The sequence below is a fragment of the Acomys minous genome, assembly GCF_964271855.1.
Source record: "Acomys minous genome assembly, chromosome: 14".
Classification (NCBI taxonomy): domain Eukaryota; kingdom Metazoa; phylum Chordata; class Mammalia; order Rodentia; family Muridae; genus Acomys; species Acomys minous.
The window spans coordinates 47,814-71,007 of NC_140496.1; the positions used below are offsets into that span (position 1 = coordinate 47,814).

Genomic DNA, 23,194 nt, shown 5'->3' on the forward strand with positions numbered 1-23,194 from the left:
CCTGGGTACACAGTTACAGGGTTGGAGCAGGTTGTCTCGCTCTCAGGCTTGGGCAAGCTAAGATGCACTACACCAAGTGATAACGTATTAGCATTTTCTACTGATTTGTTTTGTCATTTTAGTTTTAAATGTTATTGGTGTGCTTAATTATATTCTTGAATATATAATTTATAGAATTTGTCCTTAATAATGTAGGATGGCTTTATTATTCATTTATCTTAGTAACTATGAATGAATGATAAATGATATGCTAACTTTTATTCCACCAACTTATATGTCTAGTCTGTAAATTATAGTTACTGGGGCATGTAACTTAACTCTTAATGAAGATATGTTTTATTTATTTGCACTCTTAATAGGGACAAAAAGGCTTTATCAGAAAAAATGAAAAGTTATGACACTGTGGGAAAGCAAATTGAAGGTAATATTTTGTAAATGCTTGAACTGTATACAGTTTCCTATGTATATTAACACTTTGATATTTAAAGTTTAATTTTTTTAAGTTTAATTTTTACACTTAAAATTATACAATGACAAATTGAAGACACTGTTCAGTAGGGAGTTTGATATTTCCATACAAGTTTTATTATTGTTTGGATTTGGGAAACATAAAAGATTAATGCCGAGCTGAAGAGATGGCTCAGCAGTTACTATCACTGATTCCTCTTGCAGAGGATCCGGGTTTGATTCCCAACACCTACATGGCAGCTAACAACTCTCTGTCACTCCAGTTCTGGCAGCGGGAAGCCCATCTTCTGTTATCTGCAGGCATACCGCACTTATGGTGCAGATACATATATGCAAGCAAAACCCTCAAACACACAAAATAAAAATAAATAATCTAAACATGTGAATGCTATTATGATTTGGTTGTTGCTCTCATCAAGTTTGGAGTTTTCAAGGTCACACACATTGTGAATCATTTGAACATGCAGTAATACATGATGGTCTGTTAATGTTGTAGTGCGACCACAAATTGGTTTACCTCAGGAAAATTTTAAACACTGTGCAACTTAAAAGATGAACAGGATTAAGCGGATGTGGTGGCGCATGCCTTTAATCTCAGAACTTGGGAGGCAGAGGCAGGTGGATCACTGTGAGTTCGAGGCCAGCCTGGTCTAGAAAGCAAGTCCAGGACAGCCAAGGTTACACAGAGAAACCCTGTCTCAAAAAAAAAAAAAAAACCGAAAAAAAAAAAGATGAACAGGATTTATTTGAGTGGAGAAGGAAAACATTGGTCATTTGAGATGGTAGTAACAAGGGAAAAACCCAACATTAACTAGAGAATTAAACTGGAGTAATAGAATGTAGAGGTCGGCAGCACAAATCTGAAAGAGGTCCTGTTTGTAGGACTGATTGCTAAATCAGTTGCACATTTTTAGTATTTAACAGGGAATTGTTAAAGATCTTGTATAGTGAAATGGCAATGCAGATTAACTGTGTAATAAATACAAATTATATCACTAATAAAAGGAAGTGAAATGGACAGTTTAGAAACGTATTTACCTGATACAACTGACAAAACTTGCTGACTGAATATGAAAGAAAAGATGATGAGATACTCATGCTACTATCAACAAATAGAAATGAATAGAAGAGGGAAGCATGTAATGGGAGAGTGTGGCACGTTGTGGAGCACCTGCTTAGCATACTAAGACCTGGGCTTGATCCACAGTGTCACACAAAAAAGATGTTCCAGTGAGAAAATAATGGATCTGTAAATGGTTCATTCAGTGACCATAGCCCATGTGCCTGATTGCGAGGGTTTGATATTGGAAGCTGTTATTTCATCTTTCTTTTGCATGAATCATTAAAATTAAAAATGTAGACTATGAACCCAATTAGTGCATAGAATTTCTATACAGCATGTATAATGGCAGATACTTGTATCTATTTCAGAGTTCATAAAGTCCCATCCAGCGTTAGAGTCTGAAGTTGTTTCTGAAACTGATCGAGGTAAGCAGCTCTTCATTTAAACATTGTCATGCTAACACCTCCTAAAGGTTCCATATCCTTCCCAATTATTGCCATCAACTGATGACCAAATGTGTACATGTGAGAACATTCTCAATCATACCACAATAGTAAGAAGCCTCTTCATTGTTGATGCTTTCAAGAATTTTAGTCTGTTTTATTTGTGTGTGTTTGTTTTTTTAAAGAAAGGGTCTCATGTATCCCATTTTGGCTCCAAAAAACAGCTCAGTGTCCTTGAAGTTCTTTCTGTAGTCTGCGGTACTAGTGACGATTGAAGGAATCTTCATATGCAAGCACCTGCAGGAGGCACCTGTTGAGGCTTTTGGTAGCAAAGGCTGTTAGAATTCTCGTGTGTGTGTGTGTGTGTGTGTGTGTGTCTGTGTGTGTGTGTGTGTGTGTGTGTGTGTGTATGTATGTATGTGTGTGTGTCTCTGTGTGTGTGTGTATGTATGTATGTGTGTGTGTGTATGTGTGTGTGTCTCTCTGTGTGTGTGTATGTATGTGTGTGTGTGTGTATGTGTGTGTGTCTCTGTGTGTGTGTGTGTGTGTGTGTGTGTGTATGATTTCTCACCTAAGGGAAACTACAGCAGTGGGGTAGCTGTTGGTCAACAATATAGCTTGCAGGGTGATCTGTCAAAGTCCAGCTTTGGAGATTTAGGCTCAGTTACACTGGTGATTGACATCTCTTTCTCTCTTTGGGGGGGTTCAGTCAGTGACTGATGTTTCTTTTTCATGTTATACACCTAAATTAAGAAATCTTTTAAATTTAAAGACTGAAAGAGGCAGCCAGTAAGTACAGGGAAGAGGAGAGGAGACAGTTTTCTCTCTGAGGCTTAGAAAGGCTGCTCTACCACTGAGGAGGAAAACCTAAACTGACCACCTTTTTTCCTGTACTCAGGGCTGTGAAAAGCAGCTTCAAGCCAAAAACTGCAGGGAATTGTAAAAGGTGGCTCTTTGAACTGTGTAGGCCTGTTTGCAGAGATCTCTGGTAGTGGTATGCCTGCTGGTGGTGAAGCCCTGAGTCTGTTAACTGATTTGCGGATCTACAGGGAATAAGAAACGAGAGAGAGAGAGAGAGAGAGAGAGAGAGAGAGAGAGAGAGAGAGAGAGAGAGAGAGAGAGAGAGAGAGAGAGAACAAGACCATTCACACACACAAACACTCAAGGGAGAAAATGAATGAGGTGACCGGCCCCAGCAAACTTTATTGTTCTGGTTACACCTCTTATGCCCTGAGGAAAAGCTCTCTACATCAGAGAAAGGATCACCTCATAGTCAAATGGACTTACCACAGAGGCAGACTAAACTGTGACAATGGGAGGATTTTTAATGACTACATACATATTTCATTACTAAGCTAAACATTTCTTTTCTAGTCTTACATTCCAAGATAAAAAGTAAATTTGGAATCATAGTGATTTATACCATAAGCTGACAAGGTATAAAGACTTACAATGAAACATTTCATATTTTTTGACATTAAGGTTTTTACTTAATTTAGACATATCTTGGAAGCCCCATTATATTCTGGGTTCATGAGAAATTCAAACCAACTTGCCTATATTTACAGTGCACACCAGTATTTGTGATGCTTGTCTGAAGCCACAACGCTGACTCAAGCCTGTCTCCTAGTGAGCCTTCTGGAGGTCCACAAAAGAATTTATTGGTGCTGTAAACTTTCTATCTGCTGCTTAACTTTTTAACTTCTAAAATTGTTTGAATCAAATCAGGAATTCCATTATCAGGAATTAACTCATCTGAACAGCAGTGCATCTTCATAAAGATCCCACAGGAGGTTTGTTCAATCAGAGTGGGTAAACACCCAGAAAGTGATGGTTCACACCATGCCAGATTTTTGAGAGATGCAGCAGCACAAAAAGAAGGGGTGTCAGAGGCTGGAAGCAATTCTGGGGCTACATCATGGTACAGACCTTGCAAAATACCAGACTATCTTCCTACATGCTTCTGAACTTCCCCAATACAACGGCTCTTGGCAACGATCATAATAATGGTAGCACCAGCATTGAGGCACGCTACCTGTGGACTGTACATGGATTTGGGTTCTATACCTTAGGTTTGCAAGGGCTAGCTGTGACTGTGAGGTCCAGATGCTACTGTATTCTGAGCTACTGTTTCCTTAGCAACCTCAGTGAGGATGTACTTGCTTCATCTGAAGCACTGGTGTCTGCATTGCAGATGCTTTCAGACTGTCCCTGAAGCCAGGCTCTTGGATGTAATCACACGTGCAGCAGCAGTTGGACCAGGGCCTTGGGCTGTAAACTTATCTGCTCTTATGTTTGAGTACTGGGCATCCAAGGTGGCACTGAAGCTTGGGTTACAATGCAGTGTGCACACAGTGCAGCTCGGGTTCCTGGGGACTTCTCACATGCAAGGATGGTTTTTCTGGCTGCATGTAAGAGAGGAGAGAAGTCTAGTGTTTTCATATTTTTTTTTAACCAGGGTTAGGGTTAGGAGGTTATTTTGGTCCCTTTGACTTCTTTAGATTTTTCTCTCTTTGTCTTTGACTTTTCTGAGGTTTGACTATTATTGCAATATTAAGCAAATATTTTGACTTTGTTTTTATTTAGTTATTTTCAGCTTCAGGCCAGTCAAGTGACTCAGCAGGTTAAAGTGTTTACTGCATAAGCTTGGTGATCTGAGTTCAGTCCCTGCAATAGTGGAAGGAGGAAAACAGACTGTACAAAGTTGTGCCTAATTATCTGCACTCAAACCCTGTCACAATCACTCCATAAACACATCATGCATAACGATACAATGATAACAAAACATTTTAAAGTGATACATGATTTGGCACCTGTCATTAATTTTAGAAAATGTGTCATCATTATCACTTTGCATTGCTCTTTTGTTTGTCCTTTGTTACTGGTTACCACATAGGGCATATATTGTATCTTTTCTTAGTTGTTTCCAGATTCTCAGTTACATTTTTATCTCATTTGCTTCTCACTTGGGAAGTTTCCAATGATAGTTTCATGCTCACTGACTTTTTTCAAGCAAGTTGCTTTAATGGTCTGGAAAATATTCTTAAGAATTACCTAAAAACATGCAGGTTGTTTTCTAAAGAATTACAAGTATTAAATCACATTTTTTATCCCTACAGTTGCCATATAGAGTAGATATATTTATTAGACAACAATAGAACATTACCTGGTTATTATGATTATTAAAAGAGCTCACCTGGCCCTGCAGATCCAAAGCTGCAGGATCTCCATGACACAGGGAAACCACAGGATAACTGAGGAGTCCCAGTCAGGATCCAGTACTGATAGTGTATCAGAAGTCAGAGGCCTGGGAACAGACCAATGAACCATTGCAATGAACATTTGCAAGTAAAGACACATGAACAAAAGAGTATACTGTGTTATAGCATACTTCAGCTCCTACAAGAAGTTTTTTTGTTTTGTTTTGTTTTTGTTTTTGGGTGAGGTTGGTTTTTTTTTAAAATTCTCTTTTTGTTTTTGTTTTTTTTTGGGGGGGTGGAAGTTGCAAGGGTGGAGGACGATGTGAATGGATGGAGAGATGAGTGGGATTGGGGTGCATGGTGAAAATTCACAAAGAATCAATACTTTTTTTTTTTTAAAGAGCCTACATAGATTAAAACACATAGTGTGATTGGTACAATGCAAGTGATTGCAAAGGAGTAACAGTGATTATTCTGCAATATTTTTTTTCTTTTTCTTTAACCAAGACAGGGTGTTTTTCTGTAGCCTTGGCTGTCCTGTAACTAGCTCTATAGACCAGGCTAGTCTCAAACTCTCAGAGATCGGCCTGTCTCTGCAGGTGCTAGGATTAAAGGTGTTCACCACCACTGACCTTTTTAAAAAAATTATTTATTCATGAAGTTTATGTATTAGTGCTTTATCTTCATACATATCAGAAGATGGAATCAGATCATGTTATAAATGGTTCTGAGCCACCATGTAGTTGCTTAGAACTGAACTCAGGACCTCTGGAAGAGCAGTCAGTGCTCATAGCTGCTAAGCCATCGCTCCAGCCCTGCATTATTTATTTTTATTTACTTTTTACTTCCGGCCTGTAGCAGTCATAAGACATTCTTTGTTGTAGTGTGGCAGAGGGTTAGCATTTCTTTTTACTTAATTATCAGAGTTTCTGCTTGTATTATCCAACTGCTCTTATATGTTGCAAGTTTTTCCGTAGGCAACAGATACTGTTAATTGGTTGTTTAAAATTCCTGCCTGATAACTTAAAAAGACCTGTTGTATTTGAAATCCTGTGTTGATAATTGCTTATCTCTGCAGACTGTGTGGTGTTTTTTTTTTTTGCATCTAGGTATGTCTTGTATCATAACTATTTTCTATTGAAAGCCAGAGATGATATATAAGATAAAATAAAATAAGATAAATGTGGTTGAAAGTATTATGTCGCCTTTTTATGTTCATTTAGTTTTCCCATCCATATCACTGAACTGTATGGTCATATAACTTCAGCCATTACATTACCTTTATATTTTTTGTAATAGAAACTCCTTATTCAGTGACTAATCGGATGAATGTGATGATTAAAATGTTTGAAAATCAGACAAGTATGTTAGAGAGGTAAGCTTTGAAATAATTATTTCTTATTTTCTACTTATGAAACTGAGCATAGAATAGAAACATTGGGGACATAAGTAAGAAATGAGGCCACCATCAAAAGCTGACCTCTAAGATGTATGTGTGTATGTATGTATGTATGTATGTATGTATGTATGTATGTATGTATGTGTCTTAGTTTGGATTTTATTGCTGTGAAGAGACATCATTACCATGGCAACTTCTTAAACATTTAATTGTGGCTGGCTTACAGCTTCAGAGGTTTAGTCCATTACTTTCATAGTGGAAGCATGGCAGTGTGCAGCAGACATGGTGCTGCAGAAAAAGCTGAACGTCCTACATCTTGATCCGTAGGCAGCAGAAGGGGACTGTGTGCCACAATAGGCATAGCTTGAGTATTGCAGACTTCAAAGCCCGCTGCCACAGCGGCACACTTCCTGCAACAAGGCCAGTCCTCCTAATAGTGCTCCTCCCTACGGGCCAAGCATTCAAACCCATGAGTCTAAGGGTGTGAGCTCCTTTCTCCGGGAGGCTGGGCTGACAATCTAGTCACAGAGTTTTCTTCGGTCTTCGGGAGGCTAGCTGAGGAAGGCTCCGTCCTGAGAACCAGTCACTAGGAAGGCCTCCTCGGCAGTGAGGGAGCTTTCTGGTCAGATCCCCTAGTTTGAGGGAGTTCAGGGTGGCCTTGCAGTTAGCAGGGACTGAGACAATGGGAGTCTGTGTCCCTTCCAGCAGGAGAAGGGAGTCTCGGGCTTGTAAAGGGCCAGGTAACCGACTGCACTTGTTTAAAATAAAGACAGCCAAGAGTCGAAGAGCTAGATTTTAATTTACTAAGCTTAATGAAAAGAGAAAGACAAGGACAGGGAGCTACAGGGAGTGAGTCCCCTCCTCCCAGACCTCTGGGATTTTAAACCAAGGGTATCTGAATTGCAGGAGTCACACCCAGGACACCTCATGGGGCTTATCTCCAGGGCAGCTTTGATATGTGTTTTTTCTTTTTCTATTTTTTAAAATATATATTTTATTAATTTATTCATATTACATCTCAATTGTTATCCCATCCCTTGTATCCTCCTATTCCTCCCTCCCACTTTCCCCTTACTCCCCTCCCCTATGACTGTGACTGAGGGGGACCTCCTCCCCCTGTATATGCTCATAGGGTATCAAGTCTCTTCTTGGTAGCCTGCTATCTTTCCTCTGAGTGCCAGCAGGCCTCCCCATCCAGGGGAGGTAGTCAAATATGGGGCACTAGAGTTCATGTGAAAGTCAGTCCCCACTCTCTACTCAACTGTGAAGAACATCCTGTCCATTGGCTAGATCTGGGTAGGGGTTCGAAGTTTACTGCACGTACTGTCCTTGGCTGGTGCCATAGGTTGAGCAGGACCCCCGGGCCAAGATCTGCCCATCATAATGTTCTTTTTGTAGGTTTCTAAGACTCTCTGGATCCTTCTATTTCCCCATTCTTCTTTACCTTTCACACCTAGAATCTTAATAGAAAGTCCTAGTATCTATCCCAATCTCCGGCTAAGTGAAGACTTTCAGGGGGCATCTCTGTGGGCTAGTTTCCAATTCAAGTGAGTTTATGCCATGTGTATCTTTCTGCTTCTCGGTTAACTCACTTGGGATGATCATTTCTAGTTCCATCCATTTGCCTGCAAATTTCATAATTTTCTTGTTTTTAATAGCTGAGTAGTATTCCATAGTATAAATGTACCACAATTTCTTTATCTATTCTTCGACTGAGGGACATCTAGGTTGTTTTCAGGATCTGGCTATTACAAATAAGGCTGCTATGATAGCATCTTCAACACATGGTGCTGGTCTAACTGGATGTCTACATGTAGAAAGATGCAACTAGATCCATATTCATCAGCATGCACAAAGCTCAAGTCCAAGTCGATTAAAGAGCTCAACACAAAACCAGAGACAATCTGTTAGAAGAAAAAGTAGGGAAGAGCCTGGAACTCTTTTGCACAGGAGACAACTTTCTGAACAGAACTCCAATAGGCCAGGCTCTAAGCTCAACAATTAATAAATGGGACCTCATGAGGCTGAGAAGTTTCTGTGAGGCAGAAGACACTGTCAACAGAACAAAGCGACAGCCTACAGACTGGGAAAAAATCCTCGCCAACCCTACATCTGACAAAGGGCTTCTTATATTTTTATGAGCAAGACTTTCCTTAGCTAGGGGACCTTCTCTATAATTTTGTTGAAGAACTGGCCTATGTCATTGATTTGTGTTGTAGGTACTTTTTCCTCCGGCCCTTGGTTCCTGGAATAATGACTCATGAGACTCAAGATAATTATTTCCAAATACCCAGGCCATATAGCTAGGCTCTTCTCTAACTAGCTCATAACTTAAATAACCCATTATACTAATCTACATTCTGCCATGTGGCTGATTACCTGAGCTCAGGCACCATGCACCTATCTTCCTCACATCTTGCTGGCAGAGTCTAGCATGCCTGGTTCTACCCCAGATTCCTTTCTCTTCCTGGATGTTCCACATCCTATTTTCTGCCTAAGCTATATAGGCCATTGTGGAGAGCCACAGATAGCAGCACCCCCTGCTGCTTCCCCGGCGCAATGCGCCCCTTATGCACATGTGCAGTGCGCCCCTTTTGCACATGCGTAGTGAGCCCCTTATGCGCATGCGCAGTGAGCAAGCCCCTTATGCGCATGCCTGAAGGCATAGCGTGAGGTGGCGTGATTCGAACAAGGCATAGCATGAGGTGGCGTGATCTGAACAAGGCATAGCGTGAGGTGACGTGATCCGAATGCACCAACCAAGAGCGACAACGTGGCAGTCTCTGATAGGACCAGGCACACTATAAAGGTTCTGTGGGAGCTTTTCCCGGGGTCACTCCGGTACTCAAGGTTCCTGAATAAACTGCTTCGAGAAGAGTTCCCAGTGTTGGTGTCTTTCCTGCTGGACGGGGGCGGCATCGACAGGCCATCAGATTTATTATTGACAGGTGCTGCATTCATACAATACACAACATATTCTTTCTATCAATTTGAGAGTCTTTTCCCTCATCTATAACCATATTTTGAAGATCACATTTGGTTGTTTGTTTTTTATGGTGTCCAACATCTCCTGTGTGTTCCTTTCCAGATTCTTGTTTGTTTGTTTAATTTCTCATGTTTCTTGCTTATTTGCTCTAGATCTTATCCTTGGGACCTGATATTCTGTCTTCTACTTGATTCATTCTACTTGTAAGGCTTTCCACTGGGCTTTTAGGGTTTTCAGTTCAATCTTCATTTCAGCTTATGTCCTCTTTGGTGTTTCTATGTCCTGATTAAATTCTGTTCTCCAGTCTTGAATTGTTTTCATCATTCCCAGCAGCATAATTTTTGTGTTTCCTTGAGCATCACTCGGGCATTCATTCTCCTTAAAGTGTTTCTCTTTGGTTTCACTGAACTGTTTCCTTGTGTCTCCTTTAAACCCTTAACTTCTTTGAAAAGGCTTATGATTGTTCTTTTAATTTCTGTATCCTGACATTTATCTAGAGCAGTGGCTCTCAACCTTTCTAATGCTGTGACCCTTTAATACAGTTCCTCATGTTGTGGTGACTCCCATCCATAAGATTATTTTTGTTGCTACTTCTTAACTGTAATTTTTCTACTGCTATGGATCATAATGTAAATATTTATGGTTTTTGATAGTCTTAGGTGACTTTAATAAAAGGATCATTTAGCCCTCAAAAAGGTCATGGCCTTAAGTTGAGCACCCCTGATCTAGAATATTCTCACTAGCAAGAATTTCTACAGGATTAGCAGAGGTTTTTGTTTGTTTGCTTTGTTTTTCAAGACAGGGTCTCTCTGAGTGCTGCAATTAAGGGTGGGCACCACCACAGCCTGGTGAACTTGCAGAGTTTTTTTTTTAAATACTTACTTGATCTTTGAAATTTTGGGGTATTCCTGTGGCAAGATCTAGGCATATGGACTTGTTTATTAGCTTTGTTGGAGTTGTAGCAGTGTTGGAGAGAAGATGTGAGAGTGGATTGAGTCTAGAGGATGGAAACAGCTTGGATGCAATGAAGTCAGGTGAATGAAAGACATCAGGCTGGTATGAAGGATGTGTTTCCTGTTAGAATCTGCAAGTATGGAAATATATCAGTCTGAGTGGAAACTTTGGATGTGCTGTGCATGGCAAATAGGTAGGGAGGAGACTGGCCCAAGCCTAGAGCTCCTCTGCCATGAAGGCTGGGAAAGCAAGACTAAGCTGGTGCACTGATTGTGGAACCCAGGCTAAATCTGTTAGATTACAGAAAAGATATGGATAAAGATATCAGAGGTGCTTAGCAGGCTAGAGTGTTGAGGATTACGTAGAAGGTTAGGCTATGTCCTGGCAGACATCTAGATTTTAACTACAGCACAGGGGGTAATATTCAGACAAGGCTGGGATGTGGCATATGGGACCCTGCAGAAGCCTAGAGGTCACTTCTGCAAGTTAGGGTGGCCAGACTGGGCCAGGGTGCTGGCTGTGGGATCCAGGGTAGACCCAGTGGGATGTGGAAAAACAGCTATTGGGTAGGGAGAATGCTCATCAGGCTAGACCCTGGAAGAGGACATAGCAAGTCTAGGTATGGTGAGGTGTGGAAAAGAAGATCAAAGGGTCCTGTTGGTGGATACATGTAGAGAGAATCCTAGCAGGAGTCTAGACGTTGGCTACAGAAAGAGCAGGGGAGGCTGTGAGACTAGGCAGGGGCACCTGTTAAAAAATCTTTAGAAAGAAATTGTAAATGTAAATTAAAAAAATGCATATATTTAATATAGTGTAGTAACTTATGGTTTGTTTTTCAGAGCTTTAAATGATCAGAGTATAATTGAGACGGTAAGTATAACATTCTTAATCTGATATTGTACATTGTCTTTGAATTTTGGAGAAACTCCAGAGATGGCCATTTTCTTTCATTGTAACTAGAGATGAGCATTCACTCAGTTCACCCAGCTTGTGAACTAGAAGTAATTGCATGTTATTTTTACTTTAAAGACACAATGGACATTCAGAAACACTTCTGAAATACTAAGCTGGAATCTCCAGCTTACCTAGATATGTCAATCCCAGTGGTAGCTCAGAAGTTAATGCCAGCGGCTCATTCTTTTTCATGCTTAAGTGAAGTTAGTCTTAAATGAATAACTAAGTATTAACCATTACTGAGATGCTTGGTTTTAATTGAAATTATTACATTTTTCTTTAGAGATATAAACAGATGGAAGCTGATTTTCAAATGTTAATACTGGAGAAAATCCTGCTGGAAAATGAAATACGAAAAATGAAAGATACAGAGGTTGGTAATACAAGTGATGAAAATGCCATATAGTACCCACTAAGGCCTAGTATCATACAGAGAGGAATCAAAGTGGCATTTATTTGTTTTATGACACATTTCTAATAGTAATAATTTGTAGAACCTCTGAATTTAAAGCCTAAATTAATGTTCTAAATGTCTATGTTAATTACCTGCACAAAGCGATGCATCAACCAAGGACAATGCACACGAGAACCTAGACCCGCTGCTCAGATACAGTGGATGGACAGCTCGTTCTCCATGGTGGGCGGGGTTACAGTGGATGAACAGCTCGTTCTCCGTGGTGGGCGGGGTGGGCACTGCCTCTGATGTGAACTCTGGTGCCTGCAACCTGATCACTTCCCCTGATAGGGAGGCCCTGTGAGCACACTGAGGCAGAGAATGCAGGATATCCTGTTGAGACCTGATAGGCTGTGGTCAGATGGTGGGGGTGGAGCCCCGCACACCCCCATCAGAGGTCTAGGGGAGGGGAATAGCTCAGAAGAGGGAGGGAGGGTGGGTGCCGGAAGATATGAGTGAGGGGATAACAATTGGGATGTAATGTGAATTACTTATAATAAATTTAAAAACATGTGTTCAGTAATGATATGATGGTTTTAGATGCAAATTTGTTCCAACTATGTTGCACACTTTGAATTTCACTCCTCTCTGTGTGCCATTTTATTGGAACAAACACAAGTTGAATGCAGCTTTGACAGAATCTTATTTAGGGTTTTACTGCTGTAATGAGACACCATGATCGCAGCAATTCTTATAAATAAAAACATTTATTTGGGGCTGGCTTACATTTTCAGAGGTTTAATTTATCATCATCATGGTGGTAATTGTGGCAGCATACAGACAGACATGGTGCTGGAGACGGAGCTGAGAGTTCTTCATCTAACCCCAGGCAGCAGAAGGCGACTGTGTGCCACACTGGGCATGGCTTGAGCATGAAACCTCAAAGCCCACTCCCACAGTGACACACTTCCTCCAACAAGGCCACACCTCCTAATAGTGCCACCACTATGGGCCAAGCATCCAAACACAGGAGTCCATGAGGGCCATTCCTATCTAAACCATCACAACCAGCTCAATGAGTCTCAACAAACAATCTCATACAAGTCACATCTGGTGCTTCAACTTTCTTTCTAGTTTCAGATAAACCTGTTTTCACTTCAGGTTCAACCTCTACACAGGGGTTTTCAGGTTTCTCTCAAGACAAAGGGCTGTATCTTTTCAATATACTTCTGTATTCTGAGTCATTCACTTCCGTTTTTAAAAATGTCACTGAATGGAATTTTTGTATGATGTCACCCTAACATATTTCCCCATGTGCTACTGACTCGACTGTATGTGTGGCACAAGGAGGTGACTTTCACACCATAGCAGAACCGTAAAACTGTCAGAGGAAATTAATTATTTCAGGGTATGAAATTACTCTGTACATATGTATGTTTATAGAGGATGGAGAGAGATCATTAGTGGGTGTGCTTTCTGCACAAGCACAAGCTGCTGAGCATGGACCCCCAGAATCTACATTCTGCACCTGTATCCCCAGCACTGGGGAGCAGTGATGGCCAGATCCCAGGAGCTTGCTGGCCAGCCAGTCTAGTTAAAATGGCGAAGCCCACGTTAAATGAGAGACTCAGTCTTAAAAATGAAGATGAAGAGTGATAGAGGAAAACCTCTGACCTCTATACTTGCATGTATGTGCAGGTGCCCCCTTTAAAGTACAAATAGAAACAGCACAGGCAAGTCACTAGTTTTTCTTTGTTTCTGTTCAGATAATTTCCCCCTGAAGCAGTAGAGTTATTCCCAGGGTAAAGGGGAAATCTCAACAGCATATATTACCATGCATCTTTTATAACTTATGCTAACCTTATTTTAACTTGTTCAAAATTGTAGAAACCAAAGCTTCCAAGCAAGAAACCTGCAAAATCAGAAAAGAAAAAAGATAAAGATTCAGAAAGGTAAGGCATAAAGATATATGATCTTTTCCTTCCTAAGGTGGCAAAAAATGTACCTAGTCACAGTTTTAAAAAATAAAATTAATAGCCGGGCATGGTGGCACACGCCTTTAATCCCAGCACTCGGGAGGCAGAGGCAGGCGGATCGCTGTGAGTTCGAGGCCAGCCTGGTCTACAAAGTGAGTTCAGGACAGCCAGGGCTACACAGAGTAACCCTGTCTCAAAAAACAAAACAAAAAAATTATAAATAAATAAAAAATAAAAGTAACAAATATATAGGTTTATAATAAGGATATGACTGGGAAAAGACAAGAAGGAAATGACAAGGAGCCGTTACAGAATTATAGGTGGAGAGTAATGCAGAAGAGGTTAGAGGTTAGAAAAGCAAAATGAAATATTTAAACAAAGTTCAAAGTTTGAGAAAAGTTATTCATTTGTTTATCACTTAAGCCAAATGGGTCTAATGGCCATTTTAATGTATGAGGGGCTGTGGAGGTGGCTCAGCATGTAAAAGTCCTTGCTGTATGTGGGAGGAGGTCTCTCTCAGTCACAGTCATAGGGGAGGGGAATAGGGTGAAAGTGGGAGGGAGGGAGGAATGGGAGGATAGAAGGCATGGCATAACAATTGAGATGTAATATGAATGAATTAATAAATAAATAAATTTTTAAAAAGTCCTTGATGTATAAGTCTGAGAACATGAGTTTGGTCCCTGGAAACCATATAAAAGACAAACACAGTGTTGTTCCTGTCTGTAATCCCAATGCTCTTATGGCACAGATAGGAGACAGGAGCAGGTCATGTATGCAGTACAGTGAAAGAAAGTAGAGAGCTTGCCTCAAACACAAGATAAAAGCAAAGAACTGACTCTTTTGAAATAAAAGATACTATTACATTTTTAAAATATTATATGAGGTTTACTAAATGAGCATGGGGAGAGAAGGAAAGAGGGGATGGGTACGAGAGAGAGAGAGAGAGAGAGAGAGAGAGAGGAAGTAAGGAGATAAGAGGGTAGAGAGGTGAGGCAGGTCTGTCCTTTTATATACTGGGCAGGGCCACACCCTCATGGCAAGTAGGTAATGACATCACAGGTAGGCAGACTGAAGCAGAATTCTAACATTCCTCCCTTTTCTTATAATTAAAAATGAGAAACCTGTTCAGGGTAGAGGGTGTGGTATGTCAGCGTGTCCTGCAGCAGACAGGGCCGAGGGGTGCTGGGGGAACCTGGAGCTGTTTGTCTGGAGCACACCATTTCAACCTTTTGTAAGTGGATAAGGGGTAAAGTTATCATCTTAACAACTTCCTGCTGACAGTAGGGTGGTGACAGGGGGTTGGAAAGCTGAAATGTTGGCCAGGTTCCAGAAGAACAGGCTGTTGTATTTGCTGTCTAGGGTCTAAGAATATCTGCGGCTGGGAGGAGCAATGTAGATCCAGCTGACATGGTCTGTGAGGTTGGACTGGAGCAGCTGTGGGTAGCTGCTTTGACGATGTAGGAAGTCTGTCAGGATGCTGGGACATATATATGGGCAGAAGACAAAGTTAGTAGGTTAGGGAGAAAATTTCCTTCAGGTATACATTTGAAAGTCTTGGGAGAGCAAAGAGAAAAGGCTGGAAAATAAAGAGAGAGACAATGCTGACAATGCTTGAAAATTTTGGGAGCACAAAGAAGAGTTTGAACGTGGGGGACTTCCTTCCATTTTACCCTAGGTGTTTACACGAAACTCTTGGGAGAGCAGAGAAAAGGTTTGGCTATAAGGAGCTCCTTCCCATTTTACCCAGTTGTTGGCAATAGTTAAAAAGCGTTAGTTTTGGATCTGTCCAAGTTTGGTTGTAGAGGCATGTAAGTTTAGCAGCCCTTAATGGGGCCGTAGGGATTTGAAATTCTCCAGAAGGCATCCCAAAGGTGTTCTAGGAGGAACAGACATCTGGACATTTTCCATGGGAAGGTGAAGCCAGTAATTTTTTATGGCATTCCCCAAAACGGATAGTGACTCAAAAAGACAGACTGCTCGGTAGCTCATCAGCACTGACCAGAGACCAATGGAGCACAGCTTGCCAGATAGCTGGATTGTTGGCAGCGGTGGCAGCGATGGCAGCGGCGGCAGCGGTGGGAAAGAAGCTACATCTGACTGCTCACCAGATGGGAACGGTCCTAGTCGTAGGTCAGAGAAGACGACCAGCCTCAGTCCTGAAAAAGCAGGCGTCGGGCATGTGGTTGTCCTTAAAGATGGCAGCTAGCCACGTGATTGACCTTAAGGATGGCATGGAGCAACTCCTGAGACCTGCCAGGGGGTAGGGTGTGTGTGTATGTGTGTGTGTGTGTGTGTGTGTGTGTGTGTGTGTGTGTGTGTGTGTGTGTGTGTGTGTGTACCTGCAGGAGGCTGGTGGAATGCAGCCAGCCCAGTAATCTGGGCCACTGAGAGTGGCAGGTCAGGGGGCCTCGGGACCCGCTGGGGGCTCAGCATTTGACCCTAGGTGGGATTGGCCTCTCTGGGAATTAAGGCAGCAGCTGTGCACGTGCATCCTGGAGTGCTTGGTAACCCAGCCCGAGCAAGGGAAGAGCTGTGCACGGTATCCCCAGAGAAAGGAAGGGTAGGGGCTGAGATTTCCAGGTAGTTTACCTAGCTTTGGATTGAACAGTGAACACAGGGAGAGCCAGTTTTAGAATGTAGAGCAGAAATTTATCTCAGCTTAGAATTGTGGTCTCTGGCAGTCTTGACAATCTGGTTGGGAAGACTTCCTCACAGGTGGCTCCGGGTAAGCACAGTTAGGTGGCTGTGGCAGTGGGAAGTGGGAGAACAGTACTTAGAGAAAGGAATTTGGCCCTTTGGATTTTGTATCTCGGGTTTCAGGCACCAACTTTATAATTAATAATAAAAAATAAGATAATAAGAGATAATAAGAAACCAAGGCAACAGATGTTAGGATATATGAGGCACCAATTTTGTATTTAATAATAAGAAATAAGACAATAAGATAATAACATACCAGGCAGCGGACATTATATTATATGAGGCTTATTAAATGAGCATGAAGAGAGAAGGAAAGGGGGAGAGGTACCCCAGAAAGAGAGAGAGAGAGAGAGAGAGAGAGAGAGAGAGAGAGAGAGAGAGAGAGAGAGAGAGAGAGAGAAAGACAGAGACAGAGAAAGGGAGTAAGGGAGTAAGAGGGTCGATACTATTATTTTTTAAAAAAATATTTATTTTATGTATATAAATGCTCTACCTACATGCACACCTGCATGCCAGAAGAGGTTTAAATTCCTTGGAAAAGCAAAGACATTATGTGTTTTCAAATATCATGATTAAAAAAAAGAAACTATTCTTAATTACAGGAAGATATCTCCCAGTCAGGAACTTAAAGCATATGAAGAACTGCTTCAAATCCAAGTAAGATATGTTTTCTCTATTTCTGTAATAATTCACACAAAATTATCTTCTGCTTCATTTTGATGGCTCACATGTCCTTTTGGAACTCTACTCTGCTGAGGTGGCCGGGTGCCATCAGCAACCTGATTATAATTCTGGCTCTTCCCCATGCATTTTTTTTTCCAGTTTCCAGGTCCTACTGGTTGGTTATTAGAGGTTTGCTTTTTGTCTTCTTTGTTACTTTGGTTTTGTTTAAATAGATATTGTTTCCTCTCAGACTTCAATAAGAAGAATATTATAGATTTCTAGTGTTTTCTTATAACACTTGCTTTATTAAAGAAAACTTATAAGTGTTTTACACTTCAAAGAAGGTTTTGTATTTTTATTTGACTTCGGTGTTTCTGGTGAGATACAGCCTTCAAATTGTTTATTTCCTGTGTGATGTTTGGGTATTTTCTTTTTTCTTTTCTCTTTTTTAAGGCTTTTCAACAGTTTGGTTTAGTGTCATGGGTACGTGACTGTTCTTTTTTAAATTCACTGTAATTTGACTGTTATTAATATACTGTTTGGGTATGCAGAGCACCTTGACTATGTAATGTCTGCCAAAGTTTCAAATATACTTCTGCCACTTTCTGTACCTATAGGGAAATACAGTTGGATAGCAGAAATCTGATGTCATTCTACATTTCCTTGTATGTCTGTAAAAGGTTTATTTCTATATTTACATATTTTACAGTGATAGGTCTGCGTGGTTTCAGCCTTTCATTATCCTAACCCACTTGTTTTTCTATCCACACATCCACGATATAACTGTTAATACTGCAGTTGTTGACATTTGGCCATCTATTATAGTTTCTGTTTGATGAGATGTGTCAATTCACTCACAGACATAGGAGTGTCACGGTGGCCGCTTTAAAAATGTTCTTTACTAATTTTAAAGTCAGTGGTGTCTTGGGATCTCTTTTTTGGTTTCTTTTGTCTTAATAGTAAATCCATTTTCAGTTTTTTCTAATTGTTTTATGGATATTGATAGTGATGTGGTGTTAAAACTCTGGCATCTACTATGTCCTTTTGATGATGAGTGAGTGGGAACTATGTCTCTATCCAGACACTTATTTTAATTCTTTTAGTTTTTGCAAGGTTGTTTTGAGTCTTATTTTGTGTATGTAGTTTAGAAATTAGAGGGAGGTTTAGACAGATTTTATACAAAATTATTGGGCTATTGTCTTCAGTTTCCTTCTTTGTGTGACTTCACTCTTTCCATGGTTAGGATTGCCTCAAACATTGCCTTTGCTTATCCATTGTAAGACAGTGGCTTCCTGTAAGCTTTGGAGTGCCTCATATGACTTAAGTAACTTTACTCCCAAACTGAAAGCCATGAAATCAGAAATCCTACCTAGGCCATCTGTTCATTTGTGGGTCACTTACCCTTGTTGCACATCAGTGTTGGTGATTCTGCTTCATGTGGTGTGCAGGTTAGATGTGGCACGTATTGCCCCCAATCTTGATATGACATACAAAAAACATGCATGGGGCCTTAGGTATGGTACTCAAACCATCATCCACTGTGTGTTTCCAGAATGTGTAACTTATTCATTTCTGCTAAAGCCTGAACTGTTTCTGATGCTAAAATTAGAGATCCTTCTTAAATATTTCAGACCTAAAGAAAATGAGAAATGAAATGTTTCATTCATAATAATTCTAAATTACAAGATTCATGGTAATTTTGTGCATGGGAAATCAATAGGAAGCTATAGCTTCAAGGGGTACCCACCACTGCATAGGAGAACTTTGCAGGCAGATGTGTTTAGGTCACCATGTTGGCCATCTGTGTATTGGAGACATGTAATAATCACAAAAATTAAATCTGAAAAGTACTTGAATGAATATTTTTCTCTCTTTTTACCTCCTAGAAAGAAGCAGAAGAGCTGAGGATGGAGAAGCAAGCCCTTCAGAAACAACTGAAATGGGCTTTAGAGGTGAGGGTTGCACCGCTAAACAGAAAAAGCTAAGAGAATGCCTAGAGGAAATTTCTAAATGAATGCTTTGATTTTATAAACTGAGTGTGTGTCTGTATGCATAGATACGTATATACACACACATACAGCACTACACATAATACATTGCTGCACATGATCATTTATGCATGCAAATATATTAATAGACCATAATGTTCATTCATATCTAAAACAGCAATCCAGAAAGAAAATAAGTCTTTCTTCATGAAGAAAGCAATCTCTTTTAAACTGCTGATACACAATTTATTTGAAGGTAAAATACTGCTCCTCTGAGATGGCTCAGTGGTTAAGGGTGCTGCCTCTGACTACACAGCCTGCCTTTAGATCCCTTTCCTCTAATTGGAATGCCTTGTCTAGCCTTGAGGAGGAGATATGCCTAGTTTCATTGCAACTTGATATGCCAAGGCTGGTTGATATCCATGGGTGGTCTCCCTTTTCGGAGGTGAAGAGGAGGAGGAGTGGACGTGACGGAGGATAGGAGGGAGGGCAAGCTGAGATTGGGATGTAAAATAAATAAATAAACACACACACACACACACACACACACACACACACACACACGAGTGCATACTGCTCTTGTACTACCTACTGGACTCCACAGGGAGCTGCACACAAATGTGCACACACCCACACTCAGATGACCATACACATGAGTAAGAAAGGAAGGAAGGAAAGACTGACTCCTGCCACTCCAATTAAGTTTAATAAAATGAGTACATTTTCTCTTTCTGCTTTTTCTCAAATTCTAGCCAAACAAAAATTGAAATGAGATATAAACATTTCATAAATGGACACACAAAGTATAAGTATTTATATTCTGTATGATGTTTTATTTTAAAATATAAGAAAATCCATTTATTATACAATTTAAAGAGTAGCTAAGAACAAAGAGACTGTATTTTAGAATAAAATAGTAATTAAGGAAGTGACAGATTTCCCCCAAGATATTTATCAATTACCTCATTCAGAAAATGTAATGCAAAAAATTAGAATGATTTAGGATAACATTGAACAGAAGCACAGGTAATATTTCATGAAGGGTCATAGATGAAGAGTGAAGAAACATAAATTTTCCAATCTGAAAGTTCCATATTATCAGTATTTTAATTTACCATATTTATGAGATTAACACAGAAGCATAAAGAAATCAGCTCATGGATGAAAATGCAATTCTTTTTCTTACATATATTGTTTGGTTATTTGAGACAGGGTCTCTATGTAGCTCTGGATGTCTTAGAACTCACTTTGTAGACCAGTCTGCCTTTACCTCCCAGAGCGCTGGGATTAAAGGCCTGCACCAATGCCTTGGGTAGATGCAGTTATTTTTGAGCATAAGAAAACTGCTAGAAGATGTAAGGGACAAAAACCCAAATTATGAAAAAAAAAAGATGAACAATTAAGGAGATGACCCTCATCCAACATGAATGTAAGATTTCAGTGATGAAAGCATTTCCACTTCTAGTGTTGAATGTAAAACAGGTACACATTCAAATTAATATGATAATATGGTACTTAACAATTTTTAGTACTAAAAGTTCTTATAGAAGAATATAATAGTTGCCCAGGGTAAGAATTTAGAGAAAAATGGCTAAATACAGTACTTATTATTTTAAAGTATCAAATTTACAACTAAACATTAATGATAGTATTACTGTCTAGCCACAAGAGCGTCCCGTGTGGGTTGCATGCATCCCAGGATAGCTGTGACTGTGATGACAACATCATGTCAGTATCTTTCCTGATTTGCTTTCCATTGCTGCAATAAAACACTAACCAAAAGCAATCTGGAAAGGAAAAGATTTATTTGGCTTATATGTTCTGATCATTGAGGGAAGTCAGAGCAGACATTCAGGCAGGAGCAGAGGCAGGAGCCACGGATGGAAGCGTCTTACTGTCTTGCATGATGCTTTTGATCAGCTAGCTTCCTTAGCTCACCTACTTAGGGGTGACACCACCTACAGTGGGCTGAGCTCTACTGTATTAATCATTAATCCAGAAAATGTCCTATAGGAATGCCCACAGGCCAATCTGATAGAGGCATTTCCTCAGCTAAGGTTCTTTCTCAGACTCTAGTTTGTGTGAAAATGACAAAAACTAAATATCACACTGTCAAAAAGTCAGACATTTTGCTAAAGCAAACCTTTCTAAGCATTATTACCCAAAAGCAAAATGTTAATGAATTTGAGTCTACTAAATTTACACCTTTTAGATTGTTTTATTTTATTTACTTTGTGTGTATGGGTGTTTTGTCTGTGTGTATGTGAGTGCCATGTGCATGCAGTGCCCTCAGAGGCCAAAGAAGGATGCCAGGTGCCCAGGCCGGGAGTCAGATTCAGTGGTGAACTACTGTGTGAGTGCTCAGAATTTGAACCTGAGGCCTTTGGAAAGGGACCCAGGGCTCCTAACTACTCAGCCATCTCTCCAGCCTCCCCTAAATTTACAACTTTCAGGTTGTAAATTGTGACCTGAGTTGTCCTCAGTCTTGTTCTCTGGTTTGTAAGTCTATTGTGAATATTAGTTGCTCTGTGTTGCTCAGGAAGGGGCATGCTCCTGAACTGAAAGCCATAAACACGGCAATCTTGTCTAGGTAAACATATGATATAGACAGTATCAAAGTTTTATATGAAGATATTTCATAAACTTCCTTGAAATACACAAGAAACATAAGCCAATTGTGATTCAGAAACAAACATGCTTAATAAAACACAGAAACAAAAGTGTCAATGTCACTGACTATTGAATTTCACTTTAACAATAGATATTCTTCTTCTACAATTTTGCTAAAACTTTAGGAACAAAAATAACTAATATTTGTGGATATATGCCAAAATATACAATCTTTCCCATACTTCTTTTATATTAGCATGAATTGTTGCTATTTTGGAAGAAAATATACAGTGAAGGTCTTGGGGAAATGTAACTATTTCATTTATCAAGTTCAAATATAGAATTTTATCCTAAAAAAGGTACAGAAATTTTCAATTAAGGAGGAATAATTTTTTTTTTTTGGTTTTTGAGACAAGGTCTCTCTGTGTAGCCTTGGCTGTCCTGGACTCACTTTGTAGACCAGGCTGGCCTCGAACTCACATTGATTCACCTGCCTCCCGAGTGCTGGGATTAAAGGTGTGAGCCACCACGCCTGGCTAGGGAGGAATGAATTTTAATAGAAAAAAAGTGTGAAATCAGCAAAATGCTCACTGGTAAAATATTTGCAAATTAAATAATGTCATTTTACTAAATATATTCTGTTACCTATTTTTGTGAATATATATTTTACTGTAAGAATATGACACTTTAATGAAAAGACCATATTATATGTTTATAGCATAATATAGTATATGTAAAATTAAAATGTATATCTATAAGAACACATAAATGTTGAGTGATTTTCTATGTAATTAGAGGGTTTTTTTTTTGGCCTGGGTTTTCTTTTTCATATTTTTCTTTGTAGAAGAAATTCTGATACTTGGTGTTGTAAGCACCCCTCATTCAGAGTCTTTCTGGGGTGCCAATCGTGGTCTTGAAAATGGCATCTTGGGAAAATACCTGGGCTTTGTTTTAATAAGATAAAAGTAGAAGACCTTTAAAATTTTTTTGTTCCAACCTACAAATAGCTTTTATTAATTATGCTAGACTGATTAGTTTAATTATACTAGACTGTTTAACTTAACCTCCTCGAATCAGTTAGAGAGAATGTGGGTGTCAGGTTGTGTAGATTCCTGAAGTATGTGCTTTGGTGGGGGAGATGTGACTGAAATCTGACAAACTGCTTTCTCACAAACAGGAAGCTGAAAGAAATAAGAATCAACTCAGCAATGTCCTACATCAAGACACGGAGACGTCTAAAGAAGGGAAGAGTAAAACAAAGGTTACGGGTGAGGATCCCAAACATACCCAGCCAACAGACAGAGTCACGCAGTCAGGTGGACAAAGGCAGACCCAAGACAAGGTGAGGGGAAACTGACCCAACAGTCGGCGTACAGTGCATTTACTTTCATAT

The 23,194-nt window shown here is 40.0% G+C and overlaps 1 protein-coding gene across 5 annotated transcripts in view; it reads left to right on the forward strand.

Moving 5' to 3' along the window:
* CCDC7 (coiled-coil domain containing 7) overlaps nt 1-23,194 on the forward strand; it is a 171,496-nt gene that overhangs the window by 21,079 nt on the left and 127,223 nt on the right. For all 5 annotated transcript variants that reach the window (XR_014774283.1, XM_084756142.1, XM_084756143.1 and 2 more), the window contains 9 exons: nt 360-421; nt 1,900-1,956; nt 6,474-6,549; nt 11,353-11,383; nt 11,751-11,840; nt 13,749-13,813; nt 17,143-17,197; nt 19,090-19,155; nt 22,979-23,143. Coding sequence is in view for 4 of the 5 variants with exons in the window: in XM_084756142.1 (XP_084612268.1) it covers nt 360-421; nt 1,900-1,956; nt 6,474-6,549; nt 11,353-11,383; nt 11,751-11,840; nt 13,749-13,813; nt 17,143-17,197; nt 19,090-19,155; nt 22,979-23,143 (667 nt within the window). In the remaining variant the exon portion in view is untranslated. The remainder of the gene's footprint in view (nt 1-359; nt 422-1,899; nt 1,957-6,473; nt 6,550-11,352; nt 11,384-11,750; nt 11,841-13,748; nt 13,814-17,142; nt 17,198-19,089; nt 19,156-22,978; nt 23,144-23,194) is intronic.